The sequence below is a fragment of the Aethalodelphis obliquidens genome, unplaced genomic scaffold (genome assembly GCF_003676395.1).
Source record: "Aethalodelphis obliquidens isolate GAN/ISIS:26980383/991018 unplaced genomic scaffold, ASM367639v1 scaffold7, whole genome shotgun sequence".
Lineage (NCBI taxonomy): Eukaryota > Metazoa > Chordata > Mammalia > Artiodactyla > Delphinidae > Aethalodelphis > Aethalodelphis obliquidens.
In genome coordinates this window covers 50,078,821-50,095,270 of record NW_020837951.1, presented here as the reverse complement: position 1 = coordinate 50,095,270, position 16,450 = coordinate 50,078,821, and the positions used below count along the sequence as shown (strand labels likewise).

General features: G+C 42.0%; 1 protein-coding gene across 5 annotated transcripts in view; it reads left to right on the top strand.

Annotated features, from left to right (window-relative positions):
* PIP5K1B (phosphatidylinositol-4-phosphate 5-kinase type 1 beta) overlaps positions 1–16,450 on the top strand; it is a 321,872-nt gene that overhangs the window by 198,750 nt on the left and 106,672 nt on the right. For all 5 annotated transcript variants that reach the window (XM_027105737.1, XM_027105735.1, XM_027105733.1 and 2 more), the window contains one exon: positions 16,046–16,257. In XM_027105737.1, coding sequence (XP_026961538.1) covers positions 16,046–16,257 — 212 coding nt within the window. The remainder of the gene's footprint in view (positions 1–16,045; positions 16,258–16,450) is intronic.

The following is a 16,450-nucleotide window of genomic DNA, read 5'->3' as shown; positions in this document are numbered from 1 at the left end:
AAGTTATGAGTTTTGCTATCTCTTATTAGTTATTTGTAATACCAACATAAAGCAAAGATAAAGTTGGTGAAAAAAAATAAGTAAATAAAACCAACTTACGGAGTCCAAGATTGTTTGAGCTGGGAAGAATCATAGGACTTCCCTGGTAGCGCAGTTGTTAAGAATCTGCCTGCCAATGCAGGGGACACAGGTTCGAGCCCTGGTCGGGGAAGATCCCACATGCTGCGGAGCAACTAAGCCTGTGCACCACAACTACTGAGCCTGTGCTCTAGAGCCCGTGAACCACAGCTACTGAGCCCGCATGCCACAACTACTGAAGCCCACACGCCTAGAGCCCATGCTCTGCAACAAGGGAAGCCACCACAATGAGAAGCCTGTGCACCACAACGCAGAGAAGCCCCTGCTCGCCTCAACTAGAGAAAGCCCACGCGCAGCAACGAAGACACAACGCAGCCAAAAATAAAATATAAATAAATTAATTAATTAAAAGAGAATTTTTAAAGGGCAATGAGTTTAAAAAAAAAAAAAGAAAATCATGAAGTTTCTGAGAAACAGTGGAACAATGCCTTCTGTGCTCTGGCCTGAGAGGAAATGATCTTGGACATAGATGTCTGTGTCTAGCCAAGCCACGTTTCCCTGTGAGACTGGAAATGAAGGTGTCACATATGCAAGGACTTTAAAAAACTTCCTACCTCTAAATCTTCTTTTATAAAAAAAAAATTATTTTGAAATAATTGTAGATTCACATGCAGTTGGAAGAAAAAAAATACAGAGAGATCTCATATACTCTTCACCTAGTTTTCCCAGCAGTAATATCTTGTAGGACCTTAGTACAATATTACAACTCGGAAATTGACATGGCTACAATGCAGGGATCTTTTTCAGATTTCACCAGTTTTACATGCACTCATTTGTATGTATGTGTGGGTATGTATATATATCGTTTATGCACATGTGTATTTATGTAACCACCACAGTCAAATATAGAACAGTTCTTCCACAAAGATCCCTCCTGCTCCCCTTTTATATGTGGCCACAGACACCTCCCTCCCATCCCACCCCTCCCCAGTCCCTTGCAACCACCAATCTGTTTTCCGTCTCTATAATTTTGTTGTTTCAGGAATCATATGGTGTGTAACCTCTGAGATTGGCTTTTTTCAGTCAGCATAATACGCTTGTGATCCATCCAAGTTATTTTGTGTATTGGTAGTTTACCCTTTTTATTGCTGAGTTATGTTTCATGGTATGGATATACCACAGTTTAAGCATTCACTCATTGAATAACGTGGGTTTTCTGTAGTTTTTGACTGTTATAAATGAAGTTGCTATGAGTATTTTCATAAGGGTTTCTGCATAAGCACAAGTTTTCATTGCTCTGGTATAAATGCCCAAGTGCAGCTTCTGTGTTGTATGGTAAGCACGTGTTTAGTTTTGGAAGAAACTGCTAAGCTCTTTTCCAGAGTGGCTGTACCATTTTGCATTCCCATCAGCGATGTATGAGTGATCTAGTTGCTTTTCATCCCCACCAGTATTTGCTGTCATCACTGTATATGTATATAGACACACACACACACACACACACACACACACACACTTTGGGGGAGGGGGCTGCATCGGGTCTTTGTTGCTGCATGCAGGCTTTCTCTAGTTGTGGCGAGCCGGGGCTACTCTTCGTTGTGGTGCGCGGGCTCAGTAGTTGTGGCTTGCGGGCTCAAGAGTGCAGGCTTCACAAGTTGTGGCACACGGGCTTAGTTGCTCTGCGGCATGTGGGATCTTCCCAGACCAGGGATCGAACCCACGTCCCCTGCATTGGCAGGCAGATTCTTAACCACTGCACCACCAGGGAAGTCCCATGTCATCACTATACTTTTTATGTTAGCCATTCTGATAGGTATATATTTAAGTCTGTTAAAAAAAAAATTGCTTAAGTATATACTTCACCAAAGGAAAAGATAAATCCAAAAAAGAAGTAGTTTGGGGATAAAGAGTGGTGAAAGTGAAACAAAAGAGCTTACAGTTAACTCTAATGTCTGATCATATGTCTGTGGGTCTTAATGCAATTGGTAGGGATTCCTGAGAAAGAGACACCTGAGGTACAGGACTTTAGCGCTAATAATAATCATTTCCATGAGACTTTAAAAGTTCATAGCACTTGATCTAACTCTATTCTATAGCCATTGGTATCTCTATATTGTATTGTAATTACGTGGGTACACGTTTTATGTTTGCCTACTAAAATCTGCTCTCTAGGAGAACAGGAATTGTGTGATTTCATTTTCCTACCCTTCAGATCACTTAACAGAATAGCAGTTGTCTCAGTGTTAATCTTTTGATGAAGCCTAAGAGATAACATTTTTTTTTAATGTTTATTTATTTGGCTACGTCGGGTCTTAGTTGCAGCACGAGGGATCTTTTGTTGCGGCACGAAGGATCTTTTGTTGCGGCGCGCGGGCTTCTCTCTGGTTGTGGCGCATGGGTTTAGTTGCCCTGTGGCATGTGGGATCTTAGTTCTCCGACCAGGGATCGAACCCACATCTCCTGCATTGGAAGGTGGATTCACAACCACTGGACCACCAGGGAAGTCCCAACAACAACATTTTTGAAATTATAAATCTTACCTAATCAATAAACATAATAAGAGCAAGCTTTGTTAATAGTGTACCCATGGTTTGATATGAAATAGTACCAGAGTTAATCATCATACCAGTGTTGTGAATTGGAGGATAATGGTTTGAAGTACATTTGTATTGCTCACCTGGCCAGCATCTGTTAATGACCAGTAAATTAGTCAATTGCAACTGTGTTGACCGCCCAGTCCACTCAGGTATTTATTTAGGTGGTGACTGGTGTCCCCATTTAAGACTCTCTGAACGACACAGCTGTTCATCAGTCCTGGAACGGGGCTGATGTTTGTCCAGCTTTGGCACTTGCTGCTCTGCATCTCTCATGCAGGTGGGTGATGGGAAGGAGCTCCCACCGCAGTAACAGAAGGGACAAGATGGTCAGTACCAGAGAATTTCAGGGTAGCTGCCAAAATCCAAATACTCTTCTATGTTGTTGTTCATGCCTGACTTTCTACTGAGTAAGACATAGCTCAATTTGAGCCAGACAAGTAATTCTCAATATTTCAAAACAGCTATTCCAGTTTTGGGTAGAGGGAGCATTCTATCTTAGATATAACCTGTAGTTACCAAAGTAACTTAGCATTTAAAACACATCATACATGGTATATAGTCATGAAATACGTATGCACAATATAGTACCCAATACATGATTTTGTGGATGGTAAGGACTCATTTCCAAGGCTCAGTTCATCCATAGGTTGTTTCCATTAACATTTGCTCTGAGCCAGGCAGTGCTTGACATTTCAGATAGATTGTCTCACTAATCCTCACAACAGCCCTGCAGTGAGTGCCATGATTCCATTTTGACAGATGAAGTGGGGACCCAGGAGAGGTTCAGCTTCCCCGGGTCTGCAGAGCTTATAGTGCTGGAGCCAGGATTTCCACCCAGGTCTCTTTGGTTGCAAAACCCAGGTTCTTTCATCTGTGCACTCTCCTTAAGGGGCTTGTAGGTGTAATGGAGGAAAGTGTTATGAAAGTGTTAAGTAATAATTTGGATGGGCGCAGAGAGGGTGGGCTGGAAGTGCCCGATCACTGGTTTTCTAGCTCTGACACAGAGCTGGTGAGAAGGTGCTATAGGGGTTAAGAAAGGGCTCCATCAAAGTAGAGAACTTGGTTTGGACAAGGCAAAGAGTTAATGAAGTCTCACAACCTACTTCAAGGAAGGAGGGAGAGAGGAAAATCGTGCCAAGTGACTGAGGGAACAAAAAGTAAAATTAGTAATCCAAACATTTAGTTTTGAAAGTTTAATGAAAAGCATAATCAAGCCCATTGACACTTGCCAACTGTTACCAACATGTGTGCACATGAAATCCTGTTAACTTAAAAGCAAAACTTCTTTCTGAGAAATGTGATGGTTACAGTGGAGTCGATTGTTTTTCCAATCCGGTGGAGAGGGAGACTGGGGACGCAATGTGGGCTGTTGAATCCTGTGTGAGCAGCTTTTGAGAATTCTCATTAACTCCAGAAATTGAAGGATTATCGAGCCAGTAGTTGTTTTTTTAATGCTCACTTCAAGCCAAATGGAACAATATAAAAATTTCTACCGAAAAGAATGGAAATGGGAGACTGGAAATATCTTCCTCGACTCCTTTAAAACTCCTTTATCTTTTCCTCTCATAAGAAATAATACCTAAAGATTAGAGAACTCACATATTTCCTAAGGTGTGGAGGTGGTGATGTGTCTAGCTAACTTTCATTTTAAGTAATTTGTCACATATAAATATAAATATACAATAATTCCAGTCAAAGGAAGCTAAAGTCTTTGGGCTTTATGAAATAAAAATAGTATGTGAGGGTTTCCTGCTTTTGTGTGAATAGAACCTACCTGTCTTTGATTTTGTAGATGACCCTGGGTCTAGAGGTTAGGTCACTGTAGGCCCCAAATAGGAGGACTCACAGAGTATCTGAGGGCAGGGAGCAACGGGAAGGAAATGTCCCTGTGGCCATATCCTCCTCCCCTGCGGGAATCCTGGGAAACCAGAGCAAAGAGGTAGAGCAGGAAGGGGAAGTGGCCGCGGGGGACATGACAGTAGCAACCCTGGCTTTGAAGATGTGTCTGGAAAGGCTGTGAGGTTGGCCGGAGTGGATCCGGTTGTGGGTGCCAGTGTAAGTCTGTCACACGGATGACCCTGTGAATTAGAGCAGGGTTGTAAATAACCAAGCCCATGGGAGACGGAGGGGTGGCGGACCCCAGCAACTTACAAAACGGAGTTGAACCTCCATAGCTTAGGAGATTCTGGAATCTAGTAAGAGACTGAGTTCCAGAGACTTAAGAAGTATTTGAGAGTTTCCAGGGTCTGGGAAAATGTTACAAAGTTTAGGAAATGGATCAGAAATATGCCCTGTGGAGACACTTTTAAAGGGGGAAAAATCTGTTTGATTTTTATAGGGCTTTATTTTATTCATTCAACAGTGCCCATTTACTGAGTACCCACGTTATGGAGGAAGAGGGCCTACATGACTGCCTTGTGAAAGGCAAGGTACTTCTTGGGCCACGCACTGGTTCTAGTTCTTTCCAAAAAGCTCAGCACATCTGGCTTCTGAGAGGCTTTGGCTCATGTACACAGCTCTTCGTCCCTGGCCCTATCAGCACTTTTATATGCGTCCTCTCTCCTGCAAGTGACTGTTCCTTTGATATCACCATTGTTCTTCCTTCAAAGACATACCTTAATTGAGTTATTTCAATCCAGCAAGGATAACTACTCTCCTCACTTCTGTTCCTTGAAATTCTGCACTTCTATACTGTGAGGTAGAGAATCTCCACAGGAGAATTTCTACCTCCCCTCAAAGGAGTGAAATGGCCAAGGACAATCTGTTATTAGTGAATTTATATATTAAATTTCAACTTTTTAAAATTTATTTTTATTTTTGGCTGCTTTGGGTCTTCGTTGCTGTGTGCGGGCTTTCTCTAGTTGCAGCGAGCTGAGGCTTCTCTTCGTTGTGGTGCATGGGCTTCTCACCGCGGTGGCTTCTCTTGTTATGGAGCACAGGCTCTAGGTGTACGGGCTTCAGTAGTTGTGGCTCACGGGCTTCAGTAGTTGTGGCTTGCAGGCTCTAGAGTGCGGGCTCAGTAGTTGTGGCTCATGGGCTCTAGAGCTCAGGCTCAGTAGTTGTGGCGCACGGGTTTATTTGCTCCACAGCATGTGGGATCTTCCCGGACCAGGGCTTGAACCTGCGTCCCCTGCGTTGGCAGGCAGATTCTTAACCACTGCGCCACCAGGGAAGCCCTAAATTTCAACTTTTTATAAACAAAAGGATATATCTGTGCACTTCTCTATATGTATACTTGAAAAAACTATTTTAAAAGGGATACATAGTCCACTGGATATATTAGTTGTCCGTAGCTATTAGGGAGGCAGGGAAGTTAAAACCTAATGTTTATTTAAAATATCCTCATCCAGCCTGAGAGTGAGCCTGGCTAGAGTCCGATATTGTTGACTTCCTCTCTTCATTCCTCCACATGAAGACCTCGTTTGTAAACTTTGCCCGTGTTCAGTCAACTTCAGCTGTTCCAAAAACAAACCATTCTAGATGCCAACTCATTGTTTACTGTGTTTTCACAAGAACCTGGTCATCTGGCTTCGGATGATAATGGACATTCTCTGGAGATAGAGCTCCGCCAGACTCTGATATTCCTCTTTATGAAAGAGCTGTACAACTTTTTCTAGATTATTAGCAATTTCAGAAAATATGTCGACAACTGTATTCTCAAGGAACAGAGAAAGCAGTGATTCCGGGTTGCAAATTTATTCTCTCCACTCAGAGGTGTAGGGAAAATTGAGTCTCTTCATTTTCCATGACTACTCTTTTGCTCACTAAAATCCAGTCTTGAACTTACCAATTAATAATATTTCAGTCTTTTCGGGTTTAAATAGTCACGTTTCAATTTTAATAGTCTTCTTATTCAAAGTTGAACTCCCTCTGAGGACTGGTGTAGACTGACCCTCTTTTATCACTCCATCTTTTTAGATACACACCATTGAAAATGTAGGGTATTGATCACATCTTGACATACAGAGACTAGAACATTGCTACAGGGCTCTCCACTTACTATATTCTATTTCCACCTCAAAACATCATCCTCATGCTGTGTGGGATGTGGCACTGAGCTACTATCCTATGCTTTCTTTAATTTTGACCATGTACACATATAATTGTTTCTTAAATAAATCAAAATACCTCAAGACCCCAAAGAATTCATTTCTAGTGACGGCTCCCACAACCTGGGTTTTCTGTCACTTCTTAAAACTTACCGCACGGGTAGGTACTTGTTCTTCATAAATCGTAAGTTTTTCCGTACAAATGATGACTTTCCCAGACTTAAGACTGTTCCTGCCCTGTGGAACCTTTTATGATCTCAGAGCATGGTTTGGCTTAATTTTTCTGGCTTCAAACCACCACAGGAATCTTGGTTGACAAATTGTACCTTCCCTTCCTACCAAATTAATTACATGTCATTCAACAAATAGTTTAAATTCTTGCTCTGCAAAAGGCTCTGTGCTAAGTCTGTGGGAGGGATAAAAATGAATAGGATATGGCCCTCGCCTCAAAGAAGCCTAGTGTTTAAACCATAAGGCCAGACCACTGAGGTCTTATTTATTGTGGACAGATTACCCCATTCTTCTTTGCTGTCTTTGTTTATTAAAGTGCAGAGGGGAGGGAAGAGGACTTTTTTCCTCTTTACCCAGAGAGGCAGTTCACCACAGCAGGTGGACTGTAGTAGACAGTGAGGAAGATTCAGGAATTGCACCTCATACATTGAAGTGGATGTGGAAACTTGTGCCACGTGTGGCCTCTGAGTCTCACTGGACAGCTGGACAGCCCCAGACTCTCAACTGTCCCACCAGTTAAGCCACAGTGAAGCAAATTACTCATGGCAAAGCAAACCAAAAGATAAAATGGGAAGTCCTTGACAATTTTAATGTGTTACTTTTAAATCTGTTTACAAATAATTTATTAAGATATATTTATGTGTAGAAACAAAGTGTCTTTAAAGAAAAAGATCCATAACCCATCTAATATAGAAGATGATGAATATATATATTATTCATTCATATATCTTTTCATAGATAGATAGAGGTTTTAAAATAATAAATGACTATTTCTAGTGCCTCTAAGGTATACTTCTATTACTTTAAGCTTTTTAAGTGAGCAAAAAAAGCCTCTGTACAAGGTAATCAAGCACAGCTCAGAATTCTAAATCACCACATTAGACACAGTGAAAAACACACTATTGCCATCACTAGGCTAAGGACTGAATATTTATTTCAGTCTGCTTTACCAGTCAAAATTGTATGGCTCGTCACAGCCTGTTTTTTCTCTTTATTATATTAGCAAAGAACACTCTGAGCTGTGTTGAGGAAATTAAGTTAAATTATAAAACAACATTTAGCTTTAACTGGGCTTGTACATGTGAGTAATTCTGGAGCTGTACTCCAAGGAGCCTACTTTGCGGGTAAATGGCAGACCCTTGGATTCATTTTACCGTAAACCAATGGGTCCAGGAATGTCTATTTGTATAAAATCTTCAGGATACTGTTTTGAATTGTGTTGTATCATCGAATTAACACAAATGTTTTTGCCAGTCATTTACTCTTTTTTTTTTTAATTTTTTAATTTTTGGCCGCACTGGGTCTTCGTTGTGGTGCGTGGGCTTCTCATTGCGGTGGCTTCTCTTGTTGTGGAGCACGGGCTCTAGGTGCGTGGGCTTCAGTAGTTGTGGCTTGTGGGATCTAGAGTTCAGGCTCAGTAGTTGTGACGCATGGGCTTAGTTGCTCTGCGGCATGTGGGATCTTCCTGGACCAGGGATCGAACCTGTGTCCCCTGCATTGGCAGGCAGATTCTTATCCACTGCGCCACCAGGGAAGCCCAGTCATTTACTCTTCATTCAAGGACTAGACAAGGCCAGTTGGAAAATTACTCAGGGCCCTTGATACATCTTCCTGTCAGCTCCACATCTTGTTAATTTGGTTGGTCTTTAGATCTTTCATCAAAGAATGATCAGGTGAGATGAGTGTAGAACATAACAACTTTTCTGCTTTAATTATTTTAGTTAAGATCCCAAATAATTTTTTATTTTTATCTGTGCCATCTCTTGCCTGTCATTAGCAGAGGTAGTGGTAAGTTAACTCTAAACAGGCATATGAATGTATTTCATCTAAGCATTTCAAAGCAGTGTATTAAACTTTACGTTTTGAAAAATTCAAACCTATGCAAAAGTGGACAGAATATTATAATGAACACCCATGTACTCTGTACCCAGCTTCAACAGTTTTCAACTTGTAGCCAATCTTGTTTCAGCCCACTTCCAAACCCCCATAGAATTTGAAGCACATTCCAAACATCACATCATTTTGCTCAAATATATTTTAGTAAGAGCCCCTAAAAACTAAGGACTCCTTTTTGTAAAAGTAACTAGAACCTCTTTATCATACCTTTACAAAATTAACAATTCTTACTCGTCAGTGTCCAAATTTCTAGTTGTGTCAGAAATAAAACCTTGTTTTATAGTTTAGATCAGGATTTAAATAGGATCCACCCCCCACCCCTCACCCTGGTCACTTATTTTTTCATTGTGGATATTTGTTGAAGAAATTGGTTTGTTTATTCCATTGTCCAGCTTTTGTTGATTACATCCCTATAATTTCTTTTAATATGTGCCTCTCTCCCCTTTTTTTTTTTGCCTGTAGATTGGTTGTTGGATCTAAAGGTTTGGTCAGATGTAGGTTTGACTTTATTTTTAGTGCTCTCTCCTCGCATCTGGAGGCACATAGTGTCAGAATGCCTTTCTTCCTGTGATGTTAGCGGCATTGCTGACCACTGACTAGATCCGTTAATTCATTAGGGGTTGTAAAATGGCAATGTTCTTGTTTTATCACATATTAGCTAGAATGCTCAAAGGATTTCTAAACAAGAGAGTGCTGAGCACATAACAGGTGCTCAGTAAAATATTTAATGAACGGATTAATTTTCATAAGAGCCCCCGTGACATAGGAAGTCATTAGAAACCTTGCCTAAGATCTGATTAAAGAGCATCTTTTTCCTCCTAGAATCACCACCCTTCTTTCTCCACTTTGCATAAAGCATCGCTTACAGATGACTTGAATTATTTTTGCCACTCTTAATATCTTCTGGTGCTGTTCTTCAACAGTCTTTTGGACTTATCTGATGATTTTCCTTTCTCAGTCTTATGCCAACTTAACTTCACATTCCTTACAGATTGGAAAAGCAGAGAAATGGAGGACAGGAATGCTAAGGAAACCCTAAGATGTGTTTCAGAACAGAGCCTCCACCTTAAACTCAGCACCAAGCGCTCTCGGGTAGTTAAAGGGTCTTTGAAGTTGACCCAGCCTGTGACATGCTCCTTCTGCAAAGCCTTCCTAAAAAGAAATGTGATGATCTTACCAGCTTCCAAGCTCAGACTAGTTTACAACCAACAAGCTTGCCTTTTATCTGCCATTTAGTTGCGTGCCTACTGAACAGTGAATTCAGAGTCTCTAAATAACAGCTTGATTTTTGTCCCTGACACAGTGCGTATAAATACCTCTGGTGTGGGAACGTTTGAAAATACTGTAGGCTATTAGCTCTCTTTTTTTCTGACCACAGAATCACAGTAAATGCTTTCAGTGCTGAAGATTTTTCACAAGCACTGTGATTGTGAAGCGGAGAATCTAAGTTCTCATATTTGAGATATAAGATGTATTGCTGTACATTTTTTGCTGCTGAATATGTTTTCACAGGGAAAGCAGTATAACAAATGCACATTTCTGCTGTGATCTGAGTGTACAGCAGGGAGCACAAAGTAAAGCAAGTCTTTGGTGAGCAGAGTAGCCTTATGTGCATCATAGGAAAAGTATAGATAAACCGAGGGTCAAATTTTATTCCGTAGAGGGGCACTGATAATGTGCTTGGGTTTTCAGAGAGGAGGTGTTTTCCTAATATTTCGTGCAGATCCTGAGTAGAGTTTTCATGGGGCTAAGAATTGAGATAGACTTTGAAAAACCAGTGTGATTTGAATAAGGACCTTCTAGAAGAAACATGAACAGCATGAGCTGTTCATCTTACCTCTTCAGGGCACATTTTGGGGTAATTAAGGGATTTCCATTTACTAGCCTGGGAGGTATCTCTAGACAGGTATGAAATAACAGAGAGATGTTGGCTGGGGCCACGGTAGCAAGGACCTTCAGTGTCACTTGAACAATGGTGAGAGACTACAGGCTTTGAGGAGAGGTGTGATGTCACCTGGTCAAGTAAAGGTGTCAGGAATGAATCAGAAAGGGAAAAAAGGGAAGTTGAAATCAAAGCTTTAGCAAGGAGAATCATTTTGATTATAGAAGCTGCTGGACTGGGCAACTTCATGAAAGGAAAAGGAGTCAGGGAGTCTGAAATCCACATTAGAATGATTTCAGGTAAGAGAGAAAAAGTGAGAAAGAACTGCCTTGGGGGGAAAGTGTACAGAAGTTTAGAAACGTCCAGAAGGCTATGGGAAATGTACAGGACTGGAGGTTAGGAGTGAGTTTGGACTAAAGGTAACATTTTAGGAATTGTCTGTAGAGCAATAATAGTTGGAATCTACCCCTAAAAGATTCTTAAATCTATCCACGTCTCCCTTGAGCTCCCCTGCTGCCACCCCATTCAAGTACCGTCAACCCTCACCTACACTATTGATACCCTTCAGTCAAAAGTAGGTCCCCCTTTTGTGGGGTATCTCCACAGCACCCTGATTTTTCCTTCCAGGCCTTATTCCAATCTGTGGTTCAAGCTTGTGTAATTTTGAGGATGGTGTCATTGTCTGTTTTACTTACTCCTGAAGATCTGGCAGCTTCCAGGGTGCCTGGCACAGACTAGACACTCAACTTGTTTTTTCCAAGCGAAAAGAGTAAATGAACATCACTACCAAAGAGAAGAAAAAGAGAAGAGTTGAAGAGAGACTCTGGTGACTATTTTTAGGGCCTAGAAGAAAAAAGTGGGAAAAACGAATAGGAAGGCAAAGAACCAAGAGAAGCTGGGCCCCAGTAGCTGAGGATGAGTGGAGGTTCCAGTGGGGGGTGGTCAGCAGTGATGGATTCTACAGGTGGAAGAGAACAAGGGCGACAAGAAAAAGTAGTATTTATTGGGTGCTTTCTGTATGCCGTGACTGTCCTAAGACTTTATGTGGTTGAACTAATCTTCATACTAACTCTGTGAGGCAGGTGTCCCTGTTATTTCTGTTTTACAGATGAGGATGCCAGGCCCAGAAAGGTTACATGCTCTGCTCAAGGACAAACCAATGGGGGAGGCACGAGTCCAATGAGGCCACCTGGCCCCAGAGCACAAAGTCTTTACTACCATGCAGCCATTCTGGTTCCTTCTAGCAGAGGGCTAAGGGCTATGGCCCAGAGATGGAAAAGGAAAAAACTGGCCACTCTTTATGACCTTTGGCTGTGAAAAGAGGATAGCAGTGCCTGTCATTCTAAGTTAGGACATCTGCCACGTTAGGTGTAGACCAAGTCTACAGAAATCATATGTGAATGAGAGCATACCTGATGCGTTGCCAGCCATGAGAGCCTAGAGGATATGCTTTATTTCAGAAAAAGATAGGTTTTTTAAAACTTTTTATTTTGTATTGGAGTATAGTTGATTAACAATGTTGTGTAAGTTTCAGGTATACAGCAAAGTGATTCAGTTATACATATACATGTATCTATTCTTTTTCAAATTCTTTTCCTATTTAGGTTGTTACATAATATTGAGCAGAGTTCCCTCTGCTACACGGTAGGTCCGTGTTGGTTATCCTTTTTAAATATAGCAGTGTGTACATGTCAATCCCAAACTCCCTAACTATCCCTCCCCCCTACCTTTCCGCCCTGGTAACCTTAAGCTTGTTCTCTAAGTCTGTGAGTCTGTTTCTGTCAGAAAAAGATAGTTTTGATCACATCGGCAGGATTTTGTAGCAGCTGCTTTAACATTGACTTTTATACCACATTCCGATATTATTACTGACTTAAAAATAGCCCTTGAGAAATAAGAGAAAAAATAATCTGGCTCTGACGATAAAAAGCATTGTGGTATTTCAGCTTGCTTTCAGTTTTACATACATCTGTGAATCTTTCCTGGAGTAAGGTCTTGCCCAAGCTAGATGGGAAAGCACCTGTATTTGACTTGCAACTGGGTTTTGCGTAGCAAATGCATAGGTACAGGATCCACCAGCAACAGTGAGGTCAGGCCGACATTCTGGGAGGAAATGTGCGCCTGAGTGACTGATTAGACGGGTGTCTGTTATGTTGCAGGATGTTGCACCCTCTCAAAGCTCGCATGTTAAGATTTGGCAGATGTATCGATTCCTTTCATTAAAGATCTGAGAGGATATGAATAACAGAACTATTTTGTTCGTAATTGATGCAGATCTGCAGTGCACGTGACTAAAATCTGTTCCCGGAATTTTTCATTACACAAGTTTGGGAATTTGATTTAAAATATATGTCTAGGGCTTCCCTGGTGGCGCAGTGGTTGAGAGTCCGCCTGCCGATGCAGGGGACACGGGTTTGTGCCCCGGTCCGGGAAGATCCCACATGCTGCGGAGCGGCTAGGCCCGTGAGCCATGGCCGCTGAGCCTGCGCGTCCGGAGCCTGTGCTCCGCAATGGGAGAGGCCACAGCAGTGAGAGGCCTGCGAACCGCAAAAAAAAAAAAAAAAAAATATATATATATATATATATATATATATGTCTATATATTTATCATTTTCTTCCTTAACGTTTTTTATGGATGGTGACTTTCCCTAACCCCAAATCCAAATATCATGGTCAACTTTCCACACAATAGGAATAAAATTTATCCTTTTTTTTTTTTTTTTTTTTTTTAAGGCTTTCACTCAGTAGAAGCCTGGCCCTCTGAGGACAGTGAAGCCCCTTCAGGGTTGCTGGCAATCCAGTTTAAAAGTACAGAGGAAAGGGTCTTCCCTGGTGGCGCAGTGGTTGAGAGTCTGCCTGCCGATGCTAGGGGACGCGGGTTCATGCCCCGGTCCGGGAAGATCCCACATGCCGCAGAGCGGCTGGGCCCGTGAGCCATGGCCGCTGAGCCTGCGCATCCAAAGCCTGTGCTCCGCAACGGGAGGGGCCACAGCAGTGAGAGGCCCGCGTACCGCAAAAAAAAACAAAAAGAGTATAGAGGAAACTAATCTCTGTTTAAAATTTATTTGTAACTTTTTCTTAGTTCTCTAAGTTTTGGTTTGTATGTTTTTTAAATAAACCCAGACTAATATTTGACCACTTAAAGCAATGAAATCATTTCTTGCCTTGTCTACCAGTTGAAGTTGGACAACAGCCTGACTTCATAGTTCTTATAAAATGCACATGTTCTCTTTGGATTGTCCTTGGGCAAGAAAGGAGACTCTAAGTACAAATGAAACAGTTCACGTTGAATCATGCATTTAAAAAGTATTATAAGAAATTATAAGAAAAAGTATTGTATAAAGAAAGCTTATTAACAAGCAGGACTACTATATGGATGCTTTGCAGAGAAAAATGAAACAAATATGGAGTCCACGAGTGCCTTTCAGTTTTCACTACTCTAGATGCCTGTTAGGAACATTTACAATATTGTCACAGGGACTGATTAGAATTTGCTTTTGAAACCAGTTCACTGCTTTGGCGGGTGTGGGGGGGGGACATTTACCAATGGGCACTTTGGGCTGTGCAGGGCACAAGGCTGTGACTTTCACCCATTGAGCATAGGGCTGTTCCCTCCGGCAGATCGTGAAGCCATTATTTTATAGCCCATTGACCAGAATTTCTGTGTCAGCCAACCTTTTCCTGCTGAACATCCAAGCTGTGCTCCTGGGTACCACAAGCCCAGAACCTTTAAAGGAATCGGGACACACCAAAAGGGCACTAGTAAGCAGGCTAGAAGTACAGTGATATTTTTGTTGGCTTTTTTTCTTTCTTTCTTTTTTGCGGTACGCGGGCCTCTCACTTGTTGTGGCCTCTCCCGTTGCGGAGCACAGACTCCAGACGCGCAGGCTCAGCGGCCATGACTCACAGGCCCAGCCGCTCCGCAGCATGTGGGATCTTCCCGGACCGGGGCACGAACCCGTGTCCCCTGCATCGGCAGGTGGACTCTCAACCACTGCACCACCAGGGAAGCCCTTGTTGGCTTTTTATGATTTCCGTTTTCAGAAGTATAACCCGATCAAAAGCACTTGGGCTGAGGGAGAATGAGAAGTGTAAGATATTCTGGGTACGTATTCAATCCCTGGTTAAACAATTATCTATAGACTCTGATCTTCAAAGGCATTTCCTAGCTAGGGTACAGTGATAGATTATCTTGTTGGTTCAGAGATAGCTATTCTGCTGTGCAAACTGGTCTTTCTGGGCTGTTTTGATTTCCTGAGCAACTTTGTGTGAAAAATGCCAAGGTGTTAAAAAAAAAAAAGAAAAGAAAAGAAGAAAAAAAAAAACCTGTTGTAGGAAGAGAATCATAGACAAACTATTAGGATAAGAACTTTATCATAGAGGAGCACACCCCATTTTCCTGAACCCCTCCTGAACACTCTTCCTCACTTGAAGGGTCCTGAGTGTCAAAGACTTACCCACACTCGGAAGCCATGTTGATGGCCTGTCTCGCATCTCGACCGTGTCTCTGTTGTTTTCCTGTCAGAGCATTGCTATCTCCTTTGTCTGGCTGCATCCAGCTACTTTCAATTCCTTCTCTTTCCCACTGTTTGCTGAGTGGATAATTAAACAGTGAGTCCTGTTCTTTGTTGAGACCATACATTTAGAAAAGACTCGCTGCAGGGAACCGAATGATAACTTTGAAAATCAAGCTTTGAAAAGGAGACCACTAAACTCTACGAAGATGAAAGTTTATGAGAACAGATTTCAGACAAAAGCCCATTCCAGCTGAGTCTTCGTGCTGAGGAGGGTATACAGGCTTGTAAAAACCATTGGTTGTTGGTGTCTCTCCTCTAGTACCTAAGATGCTGGAGTTGACTGCCTGGGTTCAAATCCCGGCAGTGTGAGTTATGAGCTGTGTGATATTGAGCAAATTATCTCTCTCTCTGTGTCTCATTTTTTGCATCTGTAATACAGAGATAATAATAGCACCTAGCTCAGAGAGTTGTGAGGATTGAATCCAAATGAACCGTTTAGCACCTGGCACATGGAAAGTGTTCAATAAATGCTGTTGGTGAAACATTCGTGGAGTGCTGAGGAAAGATGTGCTTATTCTATATTTACATAAAAATATCATCTCGGAGCCATGGTGATAATCCTTACTGCACATGACCTAATCATAACCTCAAATGTTTTTATTTTGATTTTTCCTCTCTCAGCCACCCTCTAGGAGGCAAGCAAGAGCTGCATGTCTGCGTATCTCTCTGATTCTGCGCAGATGAGAGTTACAAGCCATTTGAGTGACGGGCCTCCTTGTTCTTTTCCTTACTCAGGTGCTGGAAAGCTTCAAGATCATGGACTATAGCCTTTTGCTGGGAATCCACATCTTGGACCATTCCCTCAAAGAGAAAGAAGAGGAAATTTCACAAAATGTGCCTGATGCTAAGCGGTCTGGGATGCAAAAGGTCCTCTACTCAACAGCAATGGAATCCATCCAGGGTCCAGGGAAATCAGGAGACGGGATCATCACAGAGAACCCGGACACGTAAGTGCAGCGCCTGCCCACACATTTCCTTGATCGTGGCAGCCAACGTCATTGGATAATGAAAATTAAATGCAAGCATGTTCCCTTCATGGTGGCTCTTTAGGAATAGATTCCTACCTGGTGCTAAAGTGGATTAAGCCAGCCTTATTTCCTTTCATCCACAGATAACTAGATGAGTGGCAGTTTTTCGAGT